The sequence below is a fragment of the Aphelocoma coerulescens genome, chromosome 25, assembly GCF_041296385.1.
Source record: "Aphelocoma coerulescens isolate FSJ_1873_10779 chromosome 25, UR_Acoe_1.0, whole genome shotgun sequence".
Classification (NCBI taxonomy): domain Eukaryota; kingdom Metazoa; phylum Chordata; class Aves; order Passeriformes; family Corvidae; genus Aphelocoma; species Aphelocoma coerulescens.
This window is the reverse complement of record NC_091038.1, coordinates 635362-662570: the sequence shown is the minus strand read 5'-3', so window position 1 is coordinate 662570 and position 27209 is coordinate 635362. Positions and strand designations below refer to the sequence as shown.

The 27209-nt window shown below is 58.5% G+C and overlaps 3 protein-coding genes across 10 annotated transcripts; 2 read left to right on the top strand and 1 right to left on the bottom strand.

Moving 5' to 3' along the window:
• Window positions 1-1257: 1257 nt before the first annotated feature.
• On the top strand, window positions 1258-11374 carry ITGA10 (integrin subunit alpha 10). The gene is made up of 30 exons (XM_068995236.1): window positions 1258-1309; window positions 2015-2126; window positions 2691-2788; window positions 2869-2948; window positions 3047-3161; window positions 3231-3358; window positions 3880-4028; window positions 4402-4552; window positions 4632-4797; window positions 4890-4963; window positions 5112-5256; window positions 5636-5784; window positions 5874-6017; window positions 6300-6503; window positions 6604-6734; window positions 7141-7307; window positions 7981-8123; window positions 8226-8333; window positions 8408-8493; window positions 8566-8707; window positions 9122-9214; window positions 9291-9367; window positions 9468-9551; window positions 9637-9721; window positions 9787-9900; window positions 9979-10062; window positions 10165-10278; window positions 10389-10481; window positions 10771-10884; window positions 11109-11374. Exons 1-30 carry the CDS (start codon window positions 1258-1260, stop codon window positions 11163-11165), a joined length of 3459 nt encoding a protein of 1152 aa, XP_068851337.1. The 3' UTR covers window positions 11166-11374.
• Window positions 11375-11989: 615 nt separating this feature from the next.
• Window positions 11990-20346, bottom strand: RNF115 (ring finger protein 115). Of its 6 annotated transcripts, none has more exons than XM_068995148.1 (9): window positions 20206-20346; window positions 17645-17760; window positions 17105-17156; window positions 15581-15786; window positions 14915-14986; window positions 14734-14806; window positions 14563-14656; window positions 13158-13273; window positions 11990-13064 (listed from the first exon to the last, which is right to left on the bottom strand). In XM_068995148.1, exons 1-9 carry the CDS (start codon window positions 20284-20286, stop codon window positions 13017-13019), a joined length of 858 nt encoding a protein of 285 aa, XP_068851249.1. In that variant the 5' UTR covers window positions 20287-20346; the 3' UTR covers window positions 11990-13016. The 6 variants fall into 6 exon arrangements, with proteins under 6 accessions (XP_068851249.1, XP_068851246.1, XP_068851244.1 ...); XM_068995145.1 differs by having other exon boundaries at window positions 11990-13087; window positions 20224-20343; XM_068995143.1 differs by having other exon boundaries at window positions 11990-13087; window positions 20206-20342.
• Window positions 20347-20501: 155 nt separating this feature from the next.
• Window positions 20502-25237, top strand: POLR3C (RNA polymerase III subunit C). Of its 3 annotated transcripts, none has more exons than XM_068995141.1 (14): window positions 20502-20878; window positions 21144-21399; window positions 21737-21922; window positions 22030-22118; window positions 22378-22482; window positions 22558-22650; window positions 22726-22806; window positions 23442-23493; window positions 23576-23636; window positions 23717-23867; window positions 24128-24229; window positions 24669-24718; window positions 24794-24943; window positions 25023-25237. In XM_068995141.1, exons 1-14 carry the CDS (start codon window positions 20732-20734, stop codon window positions 25102-25104), a joined length of 1605 nt encoding a protein of 534 aa, XP_068851242.1. In that variant the 5' UTR covers window positions 20502-20731; the 3' UTR covers window positions 25105-25237. The 3 variants fall into 3 exon arrangements, with proteins under 3 accessions (XP_068851242.1, XP_068851243.1, XP_068851241.1); XM_068995142.1 differs by having other exon boundaries at window positions 23567-23636; window positions 23738-23867; XM_068995140.1 differs by having other exon boundaries at window positions 23567-23636.
• Window positions 25238-27209: the final 1972 nt, after the last annotated feature.

Genomic DNA, 27209 nt, shown 5'->3' with positions numbered 1-27209 from the left:
GTGCAGGAATGCTGGACTGGGGGCACTGGGATAGGCTGAGAATGCTGGACTGGGAGTACTGGGATAGGCTGAGAATGCTGGACTGGGAGTACTGGGCTGAACTGGGGGCACTGGGCTGGGACCCTCCCGTGGTTTCAGGGGACTTTGGAGAAGCCCTGGAGCTGGGAGGTAGGGGACATCCCTATTTTTCCCTGGGGTCAAAGGGTGGGCGGAGGGGATACCCAGTCCCTTCCCTGCCCCATCCCATTCCCATCCTGTCTCTCTGGCGTTGCTGTTCCTGCCCTGGCTGAGCCCGGACTCCAACTTTCTGCACCCCAGGGGCTGCCCCGGGGAGGTTTGGGGGGGTGAAGTTGTGGTGTGTAAGGTGCGGCAGAGGGATTTTGGAGGGGGATTTGGGTTGTCCGGTGGCGTTTGGGCATTGGGAAGGAGAAAGAATCTGGAGTGGGAGGAGGAGGCTCCCCCTGTGCCTCAGTTTGCCCTGTGATCTGGGCGGGCCCTACCTCTGCCGGTGGGGCCCTACCTGGGCGGGGCCGTCCGTGGCCACAGCTGGGGCTGCACAGTCGCTGTTTGTCTGTTTTTCTCCTCATTCCTTGTTTTTTTTCCCCGAAATTTCCAGCCCATCCCACAGCCGCTGGCAGCACAAGTTTGCCTCTGTCCTAAATCGCAGAGTTTGAATTTTTTCCCTTTTTTTTTTTTTTTCCTCCCGAACCCACTCAAAATCTTAGTCCGGGAGGTGGCAGTGTCACCCGGAGGACGTGGCAATCCAAAATCCACCTAAATCCACACAAAATCCACCCAAGCCCAAACCAAACCCCACCCAGAGCCCAACGGGGACTCCCAAGACCCCTTATTCCAATCCCCCTCCTGACGGTCCCCACAGGGAAGATCCAAGTGCCACTGCCACCTCTGTGTGGTTTGGTCCCTGGGGGAGACACACGCTTTTCCCACCCTATTTTGCCAGGAAAAGTGAAAAATCCCCTTCCAGCGCCCCCGGAACGCCCGGCGCCCCCCACAAAATCCTGCACCCACCTCCTCCCTTCTTCCCGCTCCCCTTCTTCCTGTGTGCCACCTCGCCTGTTTTTTTTCCCGAACTCTTTGCCCCCCACCCCCCCTCCAAAACCACATTTATTTTTAGCAGCCAATTGAAGATGAAGGAGGAGGGAAAATATACTGAAAAAAAGAGGGGAAAAAAAAGGGAAAAACCCCGGGATTTTGTCCCGGCTGGAGCCAGAGTCACCTTTGAGCTGCAGCACGGCGATGTGGGGCGTGGAGAGCCGGGGGATGCTTCTGGCGCTCTTCCTGCTCCCAGGTAACAGCCCCCCCCTCCCCCAGTCCCCTGGTTTTGGGCAATTTCGGGGTGTTTTGGGACTGTTGGAGAAGGAGGGAGGGTGCGGAGCCGGGTACTCATTAATCCGAGCGCAGCCACGCGTGGTTCCCCCCTCGATGAATGTCTGGGGGGGGGGGGAGAAGGTTGGGGTAAACCAGGCCGGTTTTGGTCATTGCCCCCGCCCAATATATTTTGGAGCTTTTTTGGAGGGAGAAGACCCCTAAATATCCTTGGATTTGGGGTGAGGGCGGGAAGGGGAACCCGTAAGAGGAACTAAAACCCGGCTTTAATGGAAAATCTTTTTTTCTTCTTTTTTTTAAAGACAAAAAAGCGCATGTCCCTCCCCCTCCCCCCCCGCTCTTCCCCCGGGGGGGTCGGGGCCGGTTCACCCCCCCCCCACACCTGTCTGCGACCCATTGGGGCCCCCCCACGCTCCCCGCCGCGGTGGAAACTGAGGCACGTGGGCAGCGCTGGGCACCGCGGGGCTTCGGGTCGGGGCTAGGGACTTAATTTGGGTGGCAGAGATGTGTTTGGGGTGCTGGGGGTTCTCCATGGGGTGCCTCCCCTCTTCCCCGCAGTTTCCTCCCCCCCCACTGGGGCGCCGGGCACCCCAATCCCCCTCCCGGGTGCCGTTGGATGGGTGCGGGTTGCCCTCCCCACCTTCAGGACCCTCCGTCACCTCCCCAGGACTCTGTGAGGGATTCAACATCGACGTGGGGCAGCCGCGGGTCTTCCAGGGGTCCCCCGAGTCCCAGTTTGGGTACCGGGTGCTGCAGTGGGGGGGCGATGGGAACAAATGGTGAGTGATACCCGAGGGGACCCGGGGGAGATGGGAGAGAAAGGGAAACTGAGGCAGGAAAGGGGAGATGGAGGTGGGAAGAGGAGGAAGAAGGGTGGGGAAAGGGAAGCTGAAGCAGGGAGGGGGAAAGTGAGGTAGGAAAGGGGAAACAGGAAGGGGGCAGTGAGATGGGAAAGAGGGAACTGAGAAGGGGAGGAGGGAAACTGAGGGTGGGTGGGGGAAACTGAGTCAAAAAAGGGGAGAAGGGAGGGGCAAACTGAGGTGCGAAGACAAAACTGAGGTGGGAAGCAGGAGAAGTGAGTTTGGGAAGGAGGAGCTGAGGCAGGGCGGGAGGAGATTGAGGTTGCGAAGGGGAAGCATAGAAGGGCAGGGGCCGGAGCAGCAGGAGGCTGTGGCCAGACGGCTGGACAGACAGACGGAAGTGGCCTCGGTGCCACGGTGTGGGCGGCAGAACCTGGCACGGTGCCCCCGAAACGTGGCGGCTGGGTTGGAGCGGGGCGGGGGTGATGACATCCCCGGTGTCCACTACGTGTCCCTCTCTGTGTCCCCTCCTTGTCCCTCCAGGCTGCTGGTGGGAGCCCCGTGGGATGGGAACGGTCAAGGTGACATCTACAAGTGCAGCGTGGGACTCCAAAACTCTTCCTGTGCCAAGGCCAGCCTCGGTACTGGGGGGGGTGGCTGTGACCGGTGAGGCCTGGGGGCCCCACGGTGCTCACCCCGCTTCTGTCCCCATGTCCTCAAGGGGCCACGGCTCCGTGGCTCCGCAGCAGCGCTGGACACCTCGGGATGACGCTGGTGGACTCCAAGGATGGTGGATTTGTGGTAAGAAGAGCCTCCACAGAGGAAAACTGAGGCATGGCGGGGGATGGAGGAGGGAGATGGACGCCACCCACTGTTGTGTCCTCATGTCACCCCCCAAGGCATGCGCCCCACTTTGGTCCCAGGAGTGTGGCACCTCTGTGTTCAGCTCTGGCCGCTGTGTCCAACTCAATGAGGAGCTCCAGCTCGTGGGGACCATTGCACCCACGGCACAGCGTGAGTGGGGTGGGACGTACTGGGATGTACTCAGATGTGCCACCCTGGTGTCACCGTGTCCCCTGCCAGGCTGTTCCACCTACATGGACATCATCCTGGTTCTGGACGGCTCCAACAGCATCTACCCCTGGGAGGAGGTGCAGGCATTCCTTGGGAATATCCTGGGACGCTTCTTCATTGGTCCTGGGCAGACCCAGGTCAGGGCATGGTACCTTGGCCACCACGGTGTCCCCAAGGCTGGGACAGTGTCCCCACGGCAAGGTGATTGTCTCCAGGGCAGTGCTGTTACCCCTGGGGAGATGCCAGCCTCGGAGTGATGTCGCTGTCCTTGGGGTGATGCCGCCCCCGGGCTGGTGCTACCCCTAAAGTGACACCATTTTCCCCAAGGTGATGCCATTGTCCCAGGGTGATGCCACCCCTGTGGAGATGCCACCCTGGGGCAACATCATTGTCCCCAGGACTATGCCGGCTGGAGATGGCTTTGGAGGGGCCAAAAGTGCCCTTTTCCAGGGATTAGGGGTTCCCGTGGGATTTGGGGGAGCTCCCTGTGGATTTGGGGGGATCCTTGGCTCGGGTTTCCCCCCATTTGAAATGTGAGGTAGGCTGCCATACAGGGAGTGGGTGGTGCAGGAGCAGATGCTGGGGCAGCACCGTGGGGATTTGAGGGATGTCCCTGTGGATTTGGGGCTCCCTCTGGCTCTGACTCTCCCTGTTTCAGGTGGGGGTGCTGCAGTACGGGGAGCGGCTGGTGCAGGAGTGGGCACTGGGGCAGCACCCCACGGCCCAGCGCCTGCTTGAGGCCGCCCGGAACCTGACGCGTCAGGAGGGGAGGGAGACACGCACGGCCATGGCCATCCGGCAGGCATGGTGGGCTCTGGAATGGGAATGCGAGCGGGATTGGGAATGGGGGGGGGATTGGGGACAGGACTGGCATCAGGATTGAGATCAGGATTGGGATTGGAAGAGGGAGCGGGGCTGGGATTGGGATCAGAATTGGGATTAGGGTCTAGGTTGCGATCAGGATTTGAATAAGGATCAGTATTGGGATTGGTATCAGGCTTGGGATCAAGTCAGGATTTGGACTGGGGTTGGGGTTGGTATCGGGCTCAGGATTGGGACTGGGATCTGGATCAGGGTTGGGGTTGAGATCAGGGTCAGGGTTGGGAGCAGAGTCAGGACTGGGGAGAGTATTAGGATGGGGATGGAAGAGGGGCTCATTCTGCCAGCCACATTCCTGCAGCACAGAGTCCTTCAGCCCGGCGCAAGGCGGGCGCCCAGGGGCCACGCGGCTGCTGCTGGTGGTGACGGACGGAGAGTCCCACGATGGGGACGAGCTGCCAGCGGCGCTGGCGGAGTGTGACCGGCACAATGTCACCCGCTATGCCATCGCTGTGAGGCACCAAGCCGCATCCCTGCCTTCCCCTTAACCCCGGGGTGGGGGGCTCCTGCTGACCCCTGTCCTTCCCTTAGGTCCTGGGGCACTACCTGCGTCGGCAGCAGGATCCCGAGGATTTCATCCGGGAGATCAAGTCCATCGCCAGCGACCCCGATGAGAAGTATTTCTTCAATGTCACAGATGAGGCTGCCCTCAGTGACATTGTGGATGCTCTGGGAGATCGGATCTTCAGCCTGGAAGGTGCCGGCTTGAGGCTGGGATCCCGGGAAGGGCTGGGAATTCCAGCTGGAAGCACAGCTGGAGGAACAGAGTCTCCTTCCTGCCTCGGTCAGGCACCCATGGAGACAACGAGAGCTCCTTTGAGCTGGAGATGTCCCAGATCGGCTTCTCCATCCATCGCCTTGAGGTGATCCCACTGGGAAAGGTGGAAAATAACCCTCAGCCCATCCCAGCCCTGCTGAGTGCCCTGGGATGGGAGAGTGGCATCGGTGGGGGTCGGGGACACTGAGGCATTGTGGTGTCCCCAGGGTTACATGTCCCACCCATCCTGGCAGGATGGGATCCTCTTTGGAATGGTGGGAGCCTATGACTGGGAGGGCGGTGTGCTGGAGGAGAGCCAGCGTGGACGCATTGTCCCACCCCGCGAAGCGTTTCAGGAGGAATTCCCCCTGGAGCTGAAGAACCATGCAGCGTATCTGGGTATGGGGGATCCCAAGGGATGAGGGTGTCCTGAGGGATGTGAGGTGAACCAGCCATACTCCATATCCTTGAGATTTGAGATGAATCAGGGATGTTTCATGTCCTGGAGATCAGGGATGAAGTGGGGATGCTCCATGTAATGGATATTTGGGATGCTTGGTGATCCAGAAATGCTCCATGTCCCAGGGGTGCTCCATGTCCTGTATATTTGGGGTGCCCCAGCAACATATCCCTGTATATTTGGGATGCTTGGTGATCCAGAAATGCTCCATGTCCCAGGGGTGCTCCATGTCCTGTATATTTGGGGTGCCCCAGCAACACACTGGGGACCCTGTCTCCCCAGGGCTGTGCCCCCCGCTAACCCTGCTTCCCCCACCAGGCTACTCCGTGTCCTCGCTGCAGCTCCCGGGGGGGCAGCGCTTGTTTGTGGCTGGAGCCCCCCGATTCCAGCACAAGGGCAAAGTTGTCCTCTTCCAGCTGGACCCCACAGGGACTGTGACGGTGGCCCAGGCACTAATGGGGGAGCAGGTGGGGGGCGGCTGGGGGGCCTTGAGGGTCTTTGGGGGGAGTTTGGGCCCCCCACCCCCTCTCAGCCTCACAGCCCCCTGCATCCCCAGATTGGCTCCTACTTCGGCAGCGAGGTCTTGGCCCTGGACCTGGAGGGAGATGGGGACAGTGACCTTCTGCTGGTGGCAGCACCCACCTACCTGGGGGGCCAGAGCAGGGAGACGGGAAGGGTCTATGTGTACCGTGTGGGGCAGGTGAGAGGGCAGGTGTGGGCCTGGAGGGGTCGAGTGGGGAGGTAGCTACATGGTGTGGGGCAGGTGAAGGGTTGGGTCGGGGGCAGGTGAGAGGGGCAGGGAGCTGGGGTAGACAGAGGGATCGGGGTGCTCTGCGGGCAGGGGATTGGGAGGATCAGCGGGATGCTGAGGGATTGGAGGGATGCAAGGGACTGAGGGGATTTGAGGGGCTCGGGGGAACACAATGGGATTGAGGGGGTGCCTGTCCCGTGGGGGTACCGAGGGCCCCTCCGCACCTCCCAGGACCGCCTGATCCCCGCGGGGTCGCTGCACCCCGAGCCGAGGCCGCAGGATTCCAGGTTCGGCTCCGCCCTGGGCGCGGTGCCGAACCTGAGCCAGGACGGGCTGACTGGAGCCGTGGTGGGAGCTCCGCTGGAGGACGGGCACCGCGGGGCTCTCTACGTGTTCCACGGCGCCCCGGGCACCCTCCTGCCCCAGTACAAGCAGGTGAGACGGCGCTGGGAGCGCTGGGAGGGGCTGGGTGCCACGGTTGCGGTGAGCACAACCCTGTACGAGCCAGTGGCGATGCCACAACGCTGGTTCCCAGCGCATCGAGGCAGCGGCGCTGGGGTGGAGCCTCCGGTATTTCGGGATCAGCGTGGACGGACGGGTGGACATGGACGGGGACGGGCTGGTGGACGTGGCCGTGGGGGCGCAGGGTGCAGCTGTAGTGCTGCGGTGAGTAGGGGTCAGGGGGTCGGGGACAGGGACACCCCGGCCACAGGGATACCCCGGGAATAAGGACATGGAGAAGGACAGAAACATCCCGGGGGGGCAGGGACATCCCAGGGAACAGGGACTTGCGGGGGACAGGGACACATCCGTAACAGGGAGATGGGGGGATGGGGGCACCCCGGGGACAGGGACACGCCGGGAATAGTGACACGTGGGTTATGGGGACATTCGGGGGGACAGGCACTCCCTGCCTCAGTTTCCTCTTGTGAGAACCTGGGATGCTCCCGGGATCCTCCCAGGGCTCTCCATGCCTCAGTTTCCCCTGTGACAAGATCCAGGGTAGGGCAGGGCGGATGTCCCTGTCCCCACATGATCCCGACAAGATTTCAGGTGTGACTGTGTCCCTCAGGTCCCGCTGGATCGTCCAGGTGTCCGCGTGGATGTCTGTGGAGCCAGCAGCTGTCAGCATCACACGACAGAACTGCCAGCGCAGCGGCTCCAGCGCCGTCTGCCTCCGGGCCCGGATCTGCTTCCGTGCCGAGACACGCGCACGGAACCCCGTGGACATGGATCTCGGTGAGTGTCGGCAATGGCAGACCGCAGGGTCCTTGGAGCATTCTTGGAGCATCCCCGGCTGTCCCTGGAGCATTCCAGAAGCATCCCAAAGCGTCCCGGAGCATCCTTGGAACATCCCAGGGTATTACCAGAGCATCCCTGGCTGTCCCCAGAGAATCCCAGGGTGGGATCCTTAGAGAACCTGGGAGCATTCCAGGAACATTCCAGGAGTGTCCCAGAGTGTCCCTGGAACATTCCTGGAGTGTCCCAGGGTGTCCTGGAGAATTCCTGGAGCATCTCTGGAGTATCCTGAGGGCCCTGGATCATTCCAGGGTGTTGCTGGAGGATCGCGATGTCCCTGGAGTGTCCCATGGGCATTCCCTTAATCTTTCCAGACCGTATATATGGTGATTCTGGACCACCCCTGGAGCATCCCAGGGTGGCCGTAGAATCTCCCAGGAGCATCCTGCAGTGTGCCTTGAATATCAACAGAGCACTCATATCCCTGGAGCCCCACTGGAGCACACCACAACATCCTGGAGCATCTGAGCCTTCCCCGGAGCCTCACCGGTGCAGCCCAGCGTGTCCCTGGAGCATCCCAGGACTTCCCTGGAGTCCCACTGGAGCATCCTGGGGTGGGGTGCACCCAATCCCGCAGGTGTCTTGGTCCCTGACCTGCTCCCTTATCCCCCAGATCTCCGGTACAACGTATCCCTGGAGGAGCGGACCCCAGGATCCCGTGCTGCCTTTGACTCGGGTGCCCGCCGGCTGCTCCAGCGCCGAATGGAGTTCCCACTGGGAAGGCAGAGCTGCGTCCGCGTACCCTTCCACGTCCTGGTCAGCCCCAGGACTCCTCCCTGCCCCATGGGAGGGCTCTTCCCGCCCCCCATTCCCAGGGTCTGACTGGAATGAGGCCGATGGGATCCCTTGATTCTGCAGGACACCTCAGATTACCTGCGGCCCCTCAGCCTCACCCTCACCTGGGCCCTGGATGCAGCTGCGAGGTCGGTGCTGGATGAGGCATCTCCCACCACCATCCGTAAACTGGTGGGTACTGGAAGGGGTGTCTCTGGGCACTGGGATCATCCCCGGACACCAGGATCACCCCTGGCTCCTTCCAGATCCCGTTTTTCAAGGATTGTGGGGACGATGATGAGTGTGTCACCGACTTGGTGCTCAAGGCCACCACGGACATTGTGGGCTCCAGGTACCCCCAGTGTCCCCCCAGTGACCTCATGGTGTCCCTGGGATCCCCTGTGACCCCCCCCCCGGCCTCCAGGCAGAGCCCCCACATCCTGCGGAAGGGCCGGAGGCGGATGCTGGTGGAGGTGGAGCTGGAGAACCGGAAGGAGAATGCCTACAACGCCAGCCTGTGCCTGCACCTGCCCGGGAACCTCCACTTCTCCAGTCTCGTGCTCCAGGTACAGCCTGGGGGTGGGCCCAAGTCCCTGAGGAGCCCCTCCAAACTCTCCCACCAGGGCAAAGATGGAGACCCAGGTCTTTGGAGAACCTCGAGGTCGTTCTTGTCCCAGCCTATTCCAGGTGGGATGGGTTGGAGCGCATCGGGTCCCCAAAACCATTTCAAGTGGGACAGCGGTGTATGTTGTGTCCCCAGCGTCTCCCAGCTGGGAGCTGGGGGTCCACTGTGTCCCCAGCTCATTCCAGTGGGACATGGGGGTCCATCGTGTCCCCAACCCCTCCTAGGTGGGAGATCAGGTTCCACTGGTCCGCTGTGGCCCCCCCAGTATCCCTCTGTGGGGGTCTATTGCTGCCACCTCCCAGTGCCCCAAGTCCCCCAACTCCATATCCTGGCCCCCTTCGTGTCCCCCTGGCAGGATCCCAGCACGGTGAAGTTGGAGTGCTCAGCGCTGGGGGGCCACCACCAGCACTGCAGTGTCGGGTACCCAGTCTTCCGCTCACAGGCCAAGGTAGGACGCCTGAGACCCCCATGAGCCCCTTGGGACCCCCCCCAAACCCCCACCACACCTGTCTGAGCCCCCCCAGGTGTCCTTCACCCTGGAGCTGGAGTTCAGCTGCTCCGTCCTTCTGGGCCATGCCGAAGTCATGCTCCAGGCCACCAGGTAGGGGTGTGGGGGGAGCGCTGAACCCTCGGGGGAGGGACCCCACCCCCGGAGTGTGGGTGGAGTCTGGGGATCCTCCCGAGTGTCCTCCCTTGACCAGTGACAGCACCGAGGCAACACCAGAGGACAACGTCGTCAAGCTTTCTGTCCCCATCCTCTATGAGCCTGACCTGTTCCTGTCCAGGTGGGGCTGGGAGAACATGAGGCAGAGTGGGGGGATCACAGAGGGGGACACACACGATGTGACCCTCCTGTGTGCCCCCCCCCAGTAATACCGACCTGCATCGCTACGAGGTTCATCCCCTTGGCACCTTCACCCACAGCTCCGGCCCTGAGTTCACCACCACGGTCAAGGTGAGATGACGGGGGCCTGGGGAGCAGCGCCCAGGGGAGCCCTGGCTCATCGTGCGCCCTTCCAGGTGCAGAATTTTGGGTGCTACCCCATCCAGAACGTCACACTGCACATGGCCCTACCAGCACTGGGCCACCGCCAGGCCACCATCCTGTCTGTCACCCGTGTCCTGGCTGACAACGTGAGTATGGGGGACACTTAGGAGGGTTCCAGGGTGGTGCCTGCGCCCTCCCTTTGAACCCCCTCTCTCCCTCCCCAGGCCACTTGTGTGCTGCAACCCCCCCCTGAGGGGACACAGGTGGTCCCGGTGCCCCCTGAGGACCTGCTGCACGTGGACAGGCTGGTAGGGATTGTTGCATCTTCCCCCCCTCCTTCCCTCCCCCCCTGAGGATTTGGAGGGTTCGGGGGGGTCCCCACAACTCCCCCCCAAATTTTTGCCCCCCAGGACTGTTCCAACACCTGGTGCCAGGAGCTGAGCTGCCGCTTGGGGAGGCTGGAGCGTGGCGGGGGAGTCTCTGTCCAGCTCCTCCGCACTCTCCACGACAGCTTCTTCAGCGGAGTGAGTAAAGCGGGGGCACGCAGGGGATTAGGGAGTCCCCCTGCTCCAAGGAGGATCCCGGGTCGGGGACGACGCATGGCTCAGACCCCCCCACCTTTTCCCATATCCAGGTGAAATTCCAGAGTGTGAGGATTGTCAGCAGTGTCTGGCTGGGGGTTGCGGGGGGCGTGTTGGTGCTGGAGAAGGGGGCGCAGCGCAGGGAGGTAGGACACCCCCAATTCCCCATTTTCCCCCCTCCATCCTTGTTTTCCTTCCCAAATTCCCCGTTCTCCCTCAATGCCTGTTTTAACCCCCATCCCTGTTTTCCCCTCTTACCCTTGGCTTTTCCTCTGAAATTCCTTCTTTCCACCCAAGTCAGTTTTCTCCCCCAAATTCTCTGTTTCCCCCATCCCCATTTTTCCTCCCCAAATTCCCTGTTTCCCCCCTCTCCCCCACTCCTCATTTTCTCCCCCAAATTCTCTGTTCCTCTTGCCAATCCCTGTGTTCCTGCAGCTGGTGCTGGAAGTGCTCCAGGGAAGGCGGGTGCCCGTGTCCCTGTGGATCCTGGGGGGCAGCGCCCTGGGGGGGCTCCTGCTCCTGGCGCTGCTCAGCCTTGGCCTCTGGAGGGTGAGGGGGTCATGATGTCGCTTTGGGTGGGGTGTGATGCCACCCGGAGGTGGGGGGGCGGGTCGTGATATCACCTTGGGAGGGCTATGATATCACCCTGGGGGAGGGTCACAGTGTCACCTTCAGAGGGGCATGATGCCAGCCCGAGGGGGAGGTGTCAGTGTCCCCCCGAGGGAGGACATTTCCACTCCCCCCATCCCTTCCTCTTCTCCCCTCGCCTCCAGCTGGGATTCTTCTCTCACCCGAAGCCCTCCCGGGAGGAGGAGGACGAGGAGCACTGAGGTGGCAGCTCTGCCGCGGGAGGACATTCCGGAACCTCCCGGGACACATCCCGGGGCCATCCCGGGGCTCGGGACTCCTGGGCAGGCAGAGGGATGAGCAAGTGAGGCTGGTGGCCCGAGGGTGGAGCCAGAGGGTCTGGGGGAACATGTGGAAGTGGGAGAAGGGGGAGTGAGCCGGAATGGAGCAGCTGCAGCAATAAAGCTCCGGCCTGCGGTACTGCCGTGTTCTGCATCCCTGTGCACGCAGATGATCTGGGAACAGGAATGCTTCTTTATCCAGGGAAAACCTTCCGGACTGATCCCAAATACAACACAGAAGGATGGGGGGAGATCCAAATCCCAGCCCCCTCTGGCTTCAGACTTAAATCCAGGTTAAATCCAGGACCACAGGGAACGAATTCCTGATTTCCAGCACTATGTGGAAGAGGGAAGAAGTGGAAACGGGAAGTGCGTGGGTGTGACCCCCCCAGAAATCCCCATCAGGGGAGCTGGACATGCTGGGTAACAGGGAAAAGCACTGGGATAAACCCAGGATCCAGCTGGATTTTCCCCATCTCTGTGGATCTACAGTCCTGTCCCAGCTCCGGGTGGGATGGGGTGTCCCTGTGTCCAGAATGGCTTCCAGCAGAGCAGGGAGGGGGGACAGGGACAATGTGTCCCAACAGAGTGGGAGGTGTTTGGATATCCTCCCTAGGAGACAAATCCTGCAAATCGGGGTTTTCCCTCCCCAAAAGCTTTTGCCGAGCTCATTTCTGCCCCCCACCCAGGAGAGCCCCAGCTCCTGCCTCCCTTTCCCAGCTCCAAGGATGACTTGGGAAGGGGAATTCCTTGAGAAAGGCCTTTATTGGACGGAAGAGCAAAGAAAATCAGGAATTAAATCCTTGTGGATATGGAGCCACTGAGCCCAAGGGGTTTGGGAATGTCCCCCCCCACCAGGGATGGGGGTCACAATGTCCCCCCTGGGCAGTCAGTGGATACCACGACTATGATGATAACTCCCAGGATTCAGACCTGGATAAATGTCACAGAAATGGGAAAAAATTCTCAAAATAACCAGAGAATCAGCAAAAATAAAGAGTTTCCTTAAGTTATGGGGGGCGGTGGGGGGATTCCCAAGGGATAAGCAATGTGGTCCGTAATTCCCGCCTGGAATGACTCGTGGGGGTGGAGGGAGGTTTGGACACACCTGGGGCAGCAGGCATGTGGGAAAGGGTCAGAAAAACCTGAATCAACCCCAAAAATAGTCCAGGATGAGACAAAATCCTGCTCGGTGCATTCCTGATACCACAGCATCCCCAGAGCCTTTCCAGGGCCCCAGGGACTCCTGAGGGTCCAACCCCCCTCAGGAAGGGCTCCAGAACCTTCCTTCTTCCACCTGCCATGATTTTATAGACCCCAAGTATTCCATCCAAAATGGGGCAATAAAATCCCTCGTGGATACAATTCCAATCTCCTGGAGTGCAGGAAGATCCCACAGATCCCCTTTTTATCCCAACCTTTTTTTCAGGGAAGGCTGTGAGGGACTTGGAACCCCTCTCCAGACTGAGCCCCACTGGAAAAAAACTTTTTCTGATATAAAATGAAATCAAATCACTCCCTAAATTCCCAATTTAGGACTAACGAGGCAATTCCATGGAGCGTAAGGATAAATTCCCAGGAGAAGAGCGCTTGGTGCCATAATCCCACAGGGTGGGCCCCCTAATTCCTGCTACTCGGGGGGGTTTGTTGGAATTCTCAGACAATGTACACCTCGAGCGGGGATGCTCCGGCCTCCGGAACCCTCTGGAACGCTCCAGAACCTTCCAGAAGGGTCAGAAAGTCCATCGCTCCTGCACCGGGCTGTCGGAAGCATCAGGACTCGGCATTTGTCGGGTGGAATCTTCCCCCTTTAGGCTCTTCCTGCAGACAGGACACGTATCGTGCTGCGGGGAACACAGAGCCGTTATCCTGGGGGATTATCCCGTGGGATACCTGGGTTTTCTGGGATCTTACCAGCTCCAGCCAGGGCACGATGCAGCTGCTGTGGAAGACGTGATTGCAGGGGAGCTGCCGGACCTGCTCCGCCACGGCGTAATCCTCCTTGCACACCGGGCACTCCAGCCCTGTGTCTGCAGAAAACAGGGAACCGCAGGTCAGGGGGACAGGAATAAAGGCTTTGGTATTTGGGACTCATTTGCATAGGGTCTACTGGGAATGGGGTGCCCAGGGACCAAAGAGATCCCACAACAGCAACAGGAGCTCTGGGATTTACAGATCATTTGTGCACCATGTGGAACATCCAGGGATCAAGGAATTCCTGCTAGAAACAAGCCAGGATCCATCCATCCACACAAAATCCTCTGGGGATGGAGCATCCAGGGATCAATGAAATCCCACTAGGAACATGAGCGTCAGGATTTGCAGGCTAGGACATAACCCACAGAGGATGGAGCATCCAGGGAACAAAGAATTCCTGCTGGGAACATGAGCTCTGAGCTCCACCAGCTGGGATCCCTCCATCCACACACAACCCCCAGGGATGTAAAGAATTCCTGGTGTTCTCTATACATCACCATCAACTGAAAAAAAAACCCCAAAAAAACCCCAAAATCAAAGTAAGGATGTTTGGATTCCTGTCACAACTTTCTGGCCTGGAATATGGGTTGATGATCCCAATGCCAGGTGTCACCAGCCATGGGAGGTGGCTGAAATCCCACTCCCTCTCCTGCTGTTCCTCAGCTTGTGATGCTGACACAGACACTGCCAGGAGCTGAGCTCCCTCGGCGATCCCGGGGGTCCCTTCTGATTTCCATATTCCAAGATTTCACGATTCCTGGCCTGCTCGGGCTCCGTGGGCTCAGACACACGGAATTCCAGTTAGTCCTTGGCTTCCCAGAGAAGAGGAGGACAGAGTGGTGCATAAAACCACGGGATAAAAATATCCTGGGTAGAACTGTCTGGTTTAACCATAATGGAGGGGATAGGGTTCTGGTAACAGAGCAGCTGGGAGGGGGAGGGATCCTTGTGGTGAAAAATTCACGGGATTTTTAATTGCAAAGCCAGGGTTGTTCTGAGACACTCCCAGGCCCCTGCTGGCAGTTTTCCATGACATTTCCAGAGCAGAATATGTTGAGAGCCAGTTTGAAAGGGAAGAAGGGACAAGTCGAGAGCACAAACAGGGATTTGGGATGGGAGAACCATCATGGGGGTGGGAAGAGTCAGAACGGGACACTCCAGGACTCCCCAAACACTCTGGGAAACAGTGGAGCTCCAAGATTCCTGGGAGAACCGAACATCAGACAGCAGCAGCAAAGCCTGGGAGCTGAGAGTTTCCAGCCCAATTTCAGGGGCAACAAAGCGGGAATGGGGAGCTCAGGATGTCAAACACCAGGATCCAAGTGCCATTGGAGTCACCCACCGACTTGTTCCTGTGTCACCGGCACCGTTGGGAGCGATGAGATCTTCTCCTTGTCTGCCGGCGGCGGCCCCGTGTTTTCCAGCTGTCCCAGGAGCTGTGGAGAGGGACAAATTCCGTGCTCAGGAGAAGGGATCTGGCACTGGATCTGCCCCCAGCACAGGTGCCCCTCACCTGGGTGACGATAGCGTCAAGGCCGCTCTGTCCCCACGCATAATCCCCAGGATTGGAGTGCAGCATCCCGCTCCTGCCAATGGGACGGTCCAGGAATGCCCCCCAGTCCCAAACCAGCCCCTAGGTGCTGGGTTACTGGTAGTTACTGGTGGGATCTGGGCTAATGAAGGTTTTTACTCACCAGGAAAAGGGATGTTGGGAGCCGGGAACAGCTGAGTTGGCAAAAAACCCAGCAAAGATCTGCTGGATTATCCTAAAAAAGGAGGCATGGGGAGGAAAAAACACGAAGGAACAAGTTAAGTAAGTAAATAAATGGTGGAAGAAAGGATGGGCAGGAAAACCAGGAATTCCTGCTCTATGGATGCCTGGCTGCATGGCTCATGACTGTGAAAATCCCTGGATAAAGGTCCAAAACGGAGAGAGTGCAGAAGTAATTAGGGATGTGAGCTCATTCCAGGGTGAGAGAAGCGGGAATGCCTCGAGTTCCAATGGAAGAGTCGGTACTGGGACAGGGAAAATCAGGGAAAATCATGGAAAGAACAAGCTAAATAAACAAATAAATTGTGGCAGAAGGAATAAGCAGTAAAACAGGGAATCCGGTTCCCATGGATACAGGGCTCACAGTTGGAAATTTCCTGGATAAAGCCCCAAAAGGGAGGGAGAGCACAAAGGAATTGGGGATGGGAGCTCCTCCCAGGATGCGAGTGCTGAGAATGCCCTGTGCTCCAGGCAGCAGGACAGGGACAACGACTCAGAATTGTGCTAAGGGGGCTGACAGGAAGTGCCAGGATCCCATTTTCCCAGGTTTCTCCCCAAATCTCCTGTTTTCCCCGGAGAAGACACTCACCCCTCGATGGCGGGTGAGCGATCCGGGCGGGAGCTGCCACGGGATCGGTACCTCCGAGGCATCGGCAGCCGTGGGGGGCGGCTGGGCCCCCAGAGCTCGGCCGGGGGGCCCCTCTCCGTGTCCCGGCTCTCCGGATCCAGGGAGCTGCTGCTCAGGAACGGCCGGAAATCCGGGAAGAACATTGTGTGGTCCAAGTGGTCCCAAAGCTGCGGAGAGCGGGAAGACGGGAGACGTGATACCCACTCAGCTCCGTGCTCATCTCAGGGGGAAGGCGGGGGCAGCGAAGTCCGCTTCACCGGAGCACATTCCCAGAGCTGTCATGGATCCCGGGGAAAAAAAGTCTGGCAAAAAGGCTTAATCACAGCCCAAGTGGATCCAGAGCTGCTGCAACACCCCCGCTGCAAATCCCCGCTCCACATGGATCCCAATAAATCTGGAAGCTGTGGGGTTGGTCTCTCCCTCTCTCCAAGGGCTGGAATTTGAGGCGGAATAATTCTAGGCACTCCCAAATCCATGGGATCACTCAGGGGCCTTACAGCAATGGCGAGGACATCGATGTGAAAGGATGGAAGGAGGGTATCCGTATGCCTGGGGTGTCCCCAGGAACATCTCAAGGTGTCATCCAACCCTGTGCCCCTCATACTGCTGTTCTGTGGGAACTGTCCACGTGGGTAATGCCACTCCCTGCCCCTGCAGCAGATCCTGCTGGATGCTGCTAAATCCGACTTGCTCCCTGATTTACCCAATTCCTCTCCCGCAGCCTCTCTGAGGGCAAGCAGGCGGTGATCCATGGATCTCCTTGCTACACCACTCCAGGAGTGCAGGAAAACCCCCAGAAATTCAGAGCCAGAGCCTGGAGACCCTGCAGAGACCCTCTCCCACAAATCCATTTGGATTAAGGAATAAAAACCAATGTATAAACATTCCCGTTCTCCTGCTGCTCTGACGGCAGCTTTGCCTGCAACCACACCCTGGGGAGAACTTCCAGTTATTATTCATCCCCAAATCCAGTTTAACTTACGGAGCACAAAGCTCCACGGGTGGGAAGACGGGCTCAGGATCCCCCTGAAACTCGGGAATCTCTGGGATACGAAGTGATATCCAAGCCATAATTTGGGTCAGGAGACAAATGGATGCAGATGAGGAGGGGGAGGAACCCAGCTGGATGCTTGGAGCATGGAAGCAAATAGGAAGGATCCAGACCGGAATTCCGGCTGCTTGGTGACCCCATTTCCGGCCCAGGATTGAGTGGATTTCCTACGAATCTGGAATTTACAATTGATGGATTCTGGAAAATCTGGGGGCAGGGCGAGACAGTGAATACCCCCTCACCTGGCTGAGCACCCCCACACAAATCCCAGGGTCTGCCAGTGCTGGGGTAAGGCTCCTCCCTGAATCCTCCTTTTCCTGGCATGCCCAGCCCTGGTGGGTCCCAATGCTGATTTTCAGTCTCCAAAATCTCTCAGGAAAAGGAGCTGCTGGGGAAGAGGCCTCAAGGAAACTGGGAAAAGCAGGAAAACTCACCTCTGCAAACTGCGAGGAGGGGCTGTCGTCCAGGGCGTTGCCACCAAAAAAACTGGGAAAAAGAGGAGAGTGAGGGCAGGGCCCATTCCCAAAATCCCCCCATGCTTCCCAAATCCCCCCCTTTGTTTCCTGAAATCCCCCCCAAAAGGGGTGTAAAAAAAAAAAAAAAAAAAAAAAAGACCAAAAAGGGCAAAAAAAACCCCAAAAAATGGGCAAAGACCAAAAATAATAAAAAGGGGTTTTTTTCCTAAATGCTAAAAACGGTAAGGAAAATAAAAAAGGGTAAAAAAATTCCAAAAAGGGTAAAAATATCAAGAAAACCAAAAAAGGCTTTTCTTTTACAAAAAAAACCCCAAAAACCCCCCAAAAAAACCCCACCCAAAAACACAAAAAGGGGGGAAAATACATCAAAAAATAGCAAAAAAGAGCATTAAAAAAAAAAAGTGTACAAAAAGAACCCCAAAAGGTGTAAAAACAAAGCAAAAAGTGGGGAAAAAAGAGAGCTAAAATAGCATTTTTCACACTAAATCTCCTTATTACTTGATCCATTGTCTCTCCACGTGCCTGGATATTGGATATCCCTGGATTCTCTGGTACCTGGAATCATCAGTGACTTCCTCAATGAAGCCGGACTCACAGCGGGGGCAGGTATATTCCTGGGAACACAGAAGTGAGCTGGGATTAGCCACAAAATATTCGGAACTCTAAGGAAAAGATCCCCCTTCAGGAAGATTCCTGATCCTTGATCCCGAGCAGCTCATAACACCACCGCTAAACCCAAATCCCATGAAATTTGGGCACTGGCGAGTGAAAGAGCCACTGGCAGGATCTGCAAAAGCACGGAACGAAACTCTTGTCAAGGAGAAAAATTTTCCCCATTCCCAGAGTTTTGTCCCAGAGCTGCAGATCAGCTTTGATTTGGAGAAAACCATGGAAAAAAACAAAAATACCCCACAGATCCTCTCTCATGGATCTTCCCTCTCCAGATCCTGTCCCACAGCCAGAGCTTTCCCAAATCCTACACTTTGAGCACCGATTCTTGGGGGATCTCCATCCAGAACCAATCCCCCTGGATGAGAACATTCTCTCCTTCCCCCAGGCTTCCCAGATCCCTGAAAATCCTGCATCCTGTTCCACAGCACGTGGAACGTTCCCCACACTTTGGGTGTGGATTTTGTGGGAACTCCGTCCAAATCCTGGATCAGACCATCACCAGCAGGGGGTGGGATGCTGATGCATTCCCATAAGCTTTGGAATATTTTTTCTGTTGGAATCCATATGGAAATTCCCAGCTTCCCACCTAGTAGCTGGAGAGAGATAAAAATGACATTTGGGAGAAATAGCTCTGGAGGGAGGAAGAAGGGAAATGGGAACAGATGGCGTGTGGGATCCTGCAGAGCCTTGGAATCAGCTCCCTGCTCTCCTGGGGATATTTAGGGATGCAGGGGATGATCCTGGAGCCTCCTGGGTGCTCACATCCTGGGATCTGCACAGGGATCTCATTCCCTGAGCAGGGCCCAGCCATAGGACAAAGGAAAAACAGATTTTCCAAGGAATCCAGTGGCATCCCATGGCTCTGACCCCCCTCCAGCCTGGCGGTCTGTGATTCCCAGAAGAAAAACAAACTGGAATCCCACCAGGAGCATTTGCTTTGCGCTCAGATCATTCCTGAGGCAGCTGGAACTGTGCAGCACATCCACGTCCAGCCTGGACTTGATCCCAAATCTGGGCAGAAAAGTTGGATTAGGTGGTTTTCCAGGTGATCCCCACCCAAAAATGATGGAAAGATGCAAATGGAATCCCAAAGAAAGGTGTGTGGGACAAATGGGACCGTGGAGAAGTTCTCCTCGGCTCTTGCTCCATCCAGCATCTCCTCCACGGCTCTAATTCCAGTCTGAATTTCCCCTTTTCCCTTGTCTACAGTCAGGATAACTCGGCTTCTTCACCCTAGCATTGGGTTGATACCTTGTGCAATTCCATATCCCTCCTGTCATCCCCACATTCCTCACGTGGAAAGCAAGGAAAAAAAAAAAAAAATCTCTCTGGCACCGCCGAGGCTCCACTTCTCAATCCACAGGGATTTTCCCGTGGAAAGACCCTCCTTTATACCATGTGGATGGGGAAGAGGCATAAAGTCTCCTCAGAAAGTCTCCAGATGACTTTCCAGGGGATTGGGATTCTCTGACCCAACATCTCCACCTTGGGTGTTGGGAGGTGCAGGAGAAGTTCTGCTTGGGAATGCCTCACTTTCCATGCCCTTATCCCTAATCCCCCTCAATGACCCAAACCAGGAAATTTTGGGCCAAAAAGGTGTTTTGGGTTCGGATTCTCCAAGCACAAATCCATGGGGAGCAGCTCCCAGTGGGATCCCTGGGCAGAGCCACAGGGTCATGTCCCTCCACTGCCAGGAGTCTGGGGGGTTCCTGAAATGGGAACTGGAGCAAGAGCCAGCGGAGAATCCCAGGAAATGAAATCTCAGGTGCTTCCCTGGTGTTCCCCGGGGAGCAGGGCTGGAGTTTTCCTCCCAGGATAAACAAGGAAGGTGATGGAGGCACCAGGAAAACCCAGGTTTTGGGGATGGAGGGGTTGGAGCGAGAATTGGACAATGCTTCCTTCTTAAAAAGTGGGATTGGGAATGCTGGAGGCAAAAAACGGATCCTTCAGCGTGGAATGGACATGGAATAAAGAAAAATTTGGGATGCTCCCAGTTCCAAGGAATAGGAACTGAGATAACTTAGGCGCAGATGGACAACTCCCACCCTGTCGGAGGAGCAGACGCTGCAAGGGCCGCTCATGGAGCGGGATGGGAATGGGATTATCTCCTTCCATGAGGAGCAGGAGCTTCCCCCAGTCCCTTTCCCGTCTCAGAACTGGGATGGGGGGGGGGGGGGGGTTATCACCTGTTCCATATGGCAACAACTTCGGGGGCCGGAGGTCGCCCCTTCATTCGGGACTCAGGGAGGGATTGGGGGATCACCCCTGCCCCTACCCCCGCCCGGGGCTCACCGGCAGCTCGGGGCTCCCCGCCCCGGCCCTCCCCGCCCGGGGCTCACCGGCAGCTCGGGGCTCCCCCTCTCCGACCCGCCCTGCCCGGGGCTCACCGGCAGCTTGGGGCTGACCTCGCCCTTGCAGCTGTGGCAAAAAAACCGGTGCTGCGGCACCGCCGCCGCCGCCTCCGCCATCTTCCCCCACCGCCGCCGTTGCCGTCACTCCTCCCGGGGCAGCGAGCGCGGCCCAGAGAGGCCCCGCGCTTCCGGCGAGCTCGTCTGCTCCGCGCCTAGGCCAGCCAGCGCGGGTGAGCGGACAGAGCGGCTCCGCGGGGCGGGGAGCGGCCGGCGCTCCCCCTGGTGGAAGCCTCCCAGTGGGGACCCGGGTGGCGGCAGCGGAAGTGGCGCCACAGGAAGCGGGCACGAACCGCGTCACGGCGGCGGTGGCGGGCTGGGCCGGAGCCGGTGCTGAGAGCGGGGGGAAATCTCACCTGGAGGAAAACGGGGACCCCTGTGACAGGGCTGATCCTCCCCCGGGAAGGGATACGGGACCCCTGGGACAGGGTCAGCATCTGTCCCCTCTCTGTCCCCCGGCTGTTCTTTCCGCCCGCTCCATTCCTGGGATTCCGGAGCCGCCGGGATGACGCAGGCGGAGCTACGGCTCTGCTCCCTCCTGCTGCAGGAGCACTTCGGGGAGATCGTGGAGAAAGTCGGGAACTCCCTGCTCCGGACGGGACCGCGGCCGCTGCGGCTCCTGGCGGGGGACACGGGGCTGCTCCCGGACCAGGTACGGGATGGGAGGGGTCCAGGAAGGGAGATTTGGAGGAAAACCTGGAAAAGGACAAGGAATTTTTAATAAATCTGGGAGGAAGATTTTAATGGAGCAGGTGGCTTGTATTTCTCTGAAAAACTAATCTTGGAAGGAGCAGGGAAATTCTGATTCTCCATAGGGAAACTGGGGTCTGGGCAGGGAGGGAGCACCCAGGAAGACTGGGACGGGGCCATTACCCCCCGTACAAGGCAGAGTCCGACCCTCCTACTCCCTCCCACAGGTGAAAAAGGCCCTTTGTGTCCTAATCCAGCACAACCTAGTGCGGTATGAGGTGCAGCCCCGGGGGTCCGTGGAATATGAGGCGCGGAGCGAGCGGATCCTGCGGATCCTGCGCTACCCCCGCTACATCTACACAGCCAAGACGCTCTACGGGGACCCGGGGGAGCTGCTGGTGGAGGAGCTTCTGCTCCACGGGCACCTTTCCATGAGTTGCGCCGTTGCCAGGGTCGCCGATCGCCTCACTGAAACCATGGAAGGTGGGAAGGAAGCTCCTCCCTCAAAAAAATGGGATCTGGGAGCGGGTTTAGTTGGTGAATGGGACCAGAGGCACCGTAGGCTGTGGTGGGTGGCCACGGTGTCATTGTGTACTCCTGAGCCTCAGGAACATCCAGGATCCGGTCTCGGACAGGCTGATGGAGACCACAGAGGGTGGGAAGCTTCTTAAGAAATAGGGGTTTGGGATTGGGTTTGTGAATGTGGTCCCAAAGGGTCTGTGGGGTGCTCACGGTCGTGGCAGCGAGCACGGCACGACCACATTCTCCGGAGCCTCGGGAACATCCCAGCTCCATCCGCCGTGTCTCTCCTCCCACCTAGATGGGAAAACCATGGATTACTCGGAAGTGTCCAGCACGTTTGTGCGCCTGGCAGATACCCACTTCATCCAGAGGTGCCCGATGGTCCCGGAAATCCCCCGGGGCGCCAAGGTGCCGCCACCCCCTGCACCTGCCCTGGCCATTGCCGAGAAGGACATGTACGTCGTGCCTCGGCTCAGCCTTGTCGGTGAGAGCCCCGGGGATCCTGGCGCTTGGGGGGCCTCAGGAAGCACTCAGCCGTCTGTTGAGGCCACAGCGATGGGTTTGATGGGAAATGATGTCTTGGGCTGACAGGGAAAGGGAAGCGGAGACACTCGTGTGACGAGGAAGAGGAGGGGGAGCACAAGGCCAAAAGGCAGAAGCAGGAGGGAGGAACCTCAGAGGTACTGGGAATGCTGGAGTGATGGTGCCCTCGGTACTCTGGCCTGGGAATCGGGACATGGGAAGGGTGGGATCCAAATTCCCAAACGTGTTCTGGGCAAACAAGGTGGTCCCCTTTTCCTCATTTTTTGTGGCTGTTTTTCCTCATTTTTCTGGCTCCCATCCCTCAGTTTCATGTCTCCTTTTCCTTAAGTTTTCTGCCCCATTTCCCTCCGTTTTCCTGCCCCCTTTCCCCTCACTTTTTGTCCTCGGTCCCCCCAGACTCCCCCAGACGATGGCATTTACTGGCAAGTCAACCTGGAGCGCTTTCATCAGCACTTCCGTGACCAGGCTCTGGTCAGCGCTGTGGCCAGCCGCATGGACCAGGTCTGTGGTTCCCACCTCCGTTCCCGGCCTGGAGCTGAGCTTTTCCCACTCTAATTCCCGGTTTTCCCAATGCAGACCAGCAGCGAGGTGGTGCGGACGATGCTGCGCATGAGCGAGGTGACCACAGCCTCGGGTGCATCCCACACGCAGCCGCTCTCCTCCAACGAGGTGCGTCCTCGGAAGCCTCTGGGAAGCTGGCATCCCTCGGAATTCCTCCATGTTCTCTGGTTTTTTCCACCGTAGATATTCCGGTCTCTTCCTGCGGGGTACAACATTGGGAAGCAGGTGCTGGACCAGTACCTGGCGCTCCTGGCTGACGATCCGGTGAGGCTGGGGACGCTGGACAGAGGGCTGGGGGGACCCCAGGGCTCTTCCAGCCTCCGTTGATTCCGTCATTCCTTGGTTGTTTCTCTATCTGTCTGAGGGTAAAGCAGGATTTGCTGAGAGTTAAGGAAGGTTTTTAACAGATACTGAAGATTTTTTAAGTTATTGAACAGGTATCAAAGACATGGAACGGATATTGACATTGTTTATCACGTATTAAAGTTATTTTACAGGCACTGAAGATATTTAACAGATGCTGAGGTTATTTAAGAATACTTGAGTTATTTAACAGATATGTAACTTATTTAACAAATATCGATGATACTGGAGAGATATGTAAAATATATTGTAGATATTAAAATATACCAAAGTTATTTAAAAAATACTGAAAATGATTTCATTCAAAGTCAGCCTAAAATTCTGACACTGAAGGTATTTAAGAGATATTCAGGATGTTCAAAAGCCCCTGGAAGGGTCACTAAGACCTAGTCCATGTTTTTAGGCTGCTAAAGTCCCAGATCTTTGTTCCCTAAAATCTTCTTACTCTTCTCACTACAGATTGTAAGGAAAAAAAATCTGTATTTTCCTTCCTTCGGGGGACGTCCTGAACTTTTCCCTGTTGTCTCTCCCCGCAGCTGGAGTTCGTGGGGAAGTCGGGGGACAGCGGCGGGGGCACCTACACCGTCAGTATCCTTTGGGGGGAACTTGGCATTCCCAGGCCAGAAACGTTCCTGAGCTCCAGAATTGTCCTTGACCTCAGCCCCTACAGACCTGCACAAGGCCCTGGTGTCCCTGGCCACGGCCACGCTGGAGTCCATCGTGGAGGAGAGGTGACACGGAGACCCGGAGCCTGCCGGGCTCCTCCCAGCCCCTTCCAACGTCCCTCCCTCATCCCACTCCTCCTGCACAGGTTTGGCTCCCGCTGTGCCAGGATATTCCGCCTGCTCCTGCGCAAGAAGCACCTGGAGCAGAAGCAGGTGGAAGATTTTGCCATGATCCCAGCCAAGGAAGCCAAGGACATGCTCTACAGGATGCTCTCAGAGAACCTGGTGTCCTTGCAGGTGAGGGATCTCCAGGGTCCTGGAGAACTCTGTGTCCCCACAGGTGAGGGAGCTCTGGGATCCCAGAGATTCCCTGGGCGGAACAGCTGTCCAGGTGACGGGCACGTCCGGGCACTTCCAAGTGATCCCACCTGGAATCTGGGCACAGGGAACCCTTTGGGAAGGGGGAATCCTACAGGGAAGGTGACACAGGGACACCTCTGGGGAAGGGGATACCCCCACTCGGTTCCCACCACGTCTGCCCCTCTGCCCTTCCACAGGAGATTCCCAAGACTCCAGACCACGCTCCATCCCGCACCTTCTACCTGTACACGGTGAACGTGATGGCTGCTGCTCGGATGCTGCTTCACAGATGCTACAAGGTGAATCCCGAGGACCTTCTGGGCCCCAAATATCACCGATCCTGCTCTATCCGTGCAGTGGTTCCCTGGGAATCCAGGCCCTGCCACCAGCGCCCGCTCCGGGGAACTCTTGAGGGCTCCGGTCCCGGAAGCGCCACGTCCGGGTGTCACGGCCCCCTCCTTCCTGGTGCCACAGGGATGGCAGTGGCACGCTCTTCCGTGTGTTCCCCTGTTGGGTTTTTGGGAGTGTAGGGTCCCTCAGTGCCCCCCAGTACACCTGGGCCGGGGGCTCATCTGGTTCTGTCCCTCCAGAGCTCCTTCCTACTCCGGGGTCCAGGTCTCACAGCCCCCTCCCTTGTGGTGCCACAGGGGTGGCAGTGACTGTGCCCACGTCCCCCCATGGAGCTCCTCAGTGCTCCCCAACACACCCGTACGGGGTACTCACCCGTTTCTTCCCCAGAGCGTGGCTAACCTGATGGAGCGACGGCAGCACGAGATGCGGGAGAACAAGTGAGCGCTGTGGCTGGGGGTGGCCCATTATGGTGGGTCCAGAGCCACCACTGCCACGTCCACATTCCCTCCTAGGAGGCTCCTAGAGAAGTCCCAGCGTGTGGAGGCCATCCTGGCCTCCATGCAGGCCACGGGCGCCGAGGCGGCGCAGCTGCACGAGGTCGAGGAGATGATCACAGGTCCCGAGCGGCAGCAGCTCGAGACCCTAAAACGCAACGTCAACAAGTGAGGGGGACGGAACCAGGGATGGAGATGGGTGTTGGGGACCACCCGTGGGGGCTACCAATCGATGTGTGTCCCCTAGGATCGATGCCAGTGAGAACCAGGTGGATGAGACCATCTTTGTGCTGGAGTCGTTCATCGAGAGCACCATGAAGAGGCCGTGAGGGAGCAGGCCGGGAACGAGGACATGGACACCGATAAGGACAGGGATTCAGAGGGGACGTGGGTGGGGACAAGGACCGGATGCCTCTGCCCATGGTGCTACTGAGGAGAATAAAGCACCAGCTGCTAACGCCACCTGCGTGTCAACTGTGTGCGGGGACACGGATGCACAGGACACGGGCGGGACGTGGGGGACACGCAGAACTGTGCTTGTGTCCCTCAGGACCGGTCCTGTCTCCCGTGACGGACCGAGGGTGGTGCCGTCCCCGGCGTGACCTGTCCGTCCTGGCAGATTTCATCTGGGAGCAATCCTTGAATTGCTAAGCCCCGCCTACTCTGACCAAAACCACGCCCATCCCGCACCTAAGCCACGCCCACACTGCAATAAGCCACTCCCACATCACCCCTTAGCCACGCCCATGCCTGCCTTAGCCCCGCCCAAAGCACGCGCACTCTGTTCCTAAGCCACGCCTACCCCGTGAAGCCCCGCCCATATCGCCCAAAGCCACGCTTACCCTGAATAAGGCCCGCCCACAGGCCCCTTGAGCCCCGCCCAGCCGCCATAAGCCACGCCCATTGCCCACTGAGAGCGTGCATTCTTTGGGGTGAGGAAAAAAGGCTGGAGGAGGGGGTGGAGACTCGGGGGCTCTGAATGTCACTTGGGGCGCCCCGATGTCCCTGGAAGAGCCACGATGCCATGGAGGAGCAGGTGAGTGGGGAATGAGGGGGGCCAATGCTGGGTGCTGTCCCCCAGACGGGCCCAAAACTGCCAGAAAATCCACCGGGAGGGATGTGTGTAGGACAGTGTGGAATCCCCAAACCTGTCAAGTTCTTTGTTTTTACATCTATAGACAAATGCTACTGATTTAGATGTAGATTCATTTTGAAATAAGCCAGCCCTCTCTCTCTACTCTGTTGCATATAGGAATATAAGAAGCTGGGAGTAGAGATGAGCAAGTTTTGAGCATAACGAGGCGGCGTTTTTCTGTAGGAAGGGAAGAAGCGAGTGCCTGGCGCCAGGAGCCGAGAGGCTCGGGCTGCAGGAGCTGCAGAGCGCCCTGAGCCGGCTTTTGCCTCTGCTCTGTCCGTGCCCCGCAGCGCGGCCCGGCCCCGGGCTGAGCTGGGCGGCGCTGCTGCCGCCTGGTGGCGAGAGCGCGGCACTGCCGGCCCCGGCACGGCGCCCCGGCGCTGCTGCCGCCCGGGGCCGGGGGAGCCGAGAGGGCGGCGGCCTCGGTGGCTGCCGAGCGTGGCAAGGGCAAGGAGCGAGCGGGGCCGCGTCTGGCAGCGGAGGGGAGGGGCGAAGGACGGTTCGGAGCGCCAAGGGACACGGGCGTGCATGAGCGGGGCCAGAGCGCTGCAAAGGAGCGGGCGCCGTGCGGGGCGGTGACCGCGACGAATGACAGCGCGGGGGGCGGCCCGGCGGGGCCGGTTTTGCCGGGCAGCAGAGGCGCGGTCACAGCGCGACACGGGGCGGGGAGCACCGGGCGAGCACGGTCGGAATAGAGCCGCCCGCGTGCCGCTCTCGAGAGGGCGGCTCGGAAAGGAAGGCGCAGTTCGGCGCTTTCGGGGCGGCGTAAGTGGCGTTTTTATTCGAACCTGCCAGGACCTTGCAGAGGGTGGGTGACACTTCCGCCACACTCAAGATGGCGGAAGCAATAGGCCCCTGGGAGAGGTGTCCCCACCGATGCCTGCCGCCGGTCGCGAGGCCGTCGCCCCCCTCCGGCGCCGCTGACCCCACCACCCGTGTCTTCGCACCGGGAAGCAGCGCGGAAAATCTCGGGGAAAGCGCGGGGCCGGCATCGGAGTCCAGGCCGGATTCAGGCAGCTGAATAGACAGAAGCCCTAGTGAGGAGGGGGCCCTTGTGCGTACCACACTAAAGATGGCGGCTCGACCGGAAGTGGCTTCTGCCAGCACCCAAGATGGCGACAAAGGACGGAAGTTTCGTCACAGCCACACTAAAGATGGCGGCTTAACCGGAAGTGGCTTCTGCCAGCATCCAAGATGGCGACAAAGGGAGGAAGTTGCGTCACAGCCACACTAAAGATGGCAGCTCCACCAGAAGTGGCTTCTGCCAGCACCCAAGATGGCGGCAAAACCGGAAGTTAG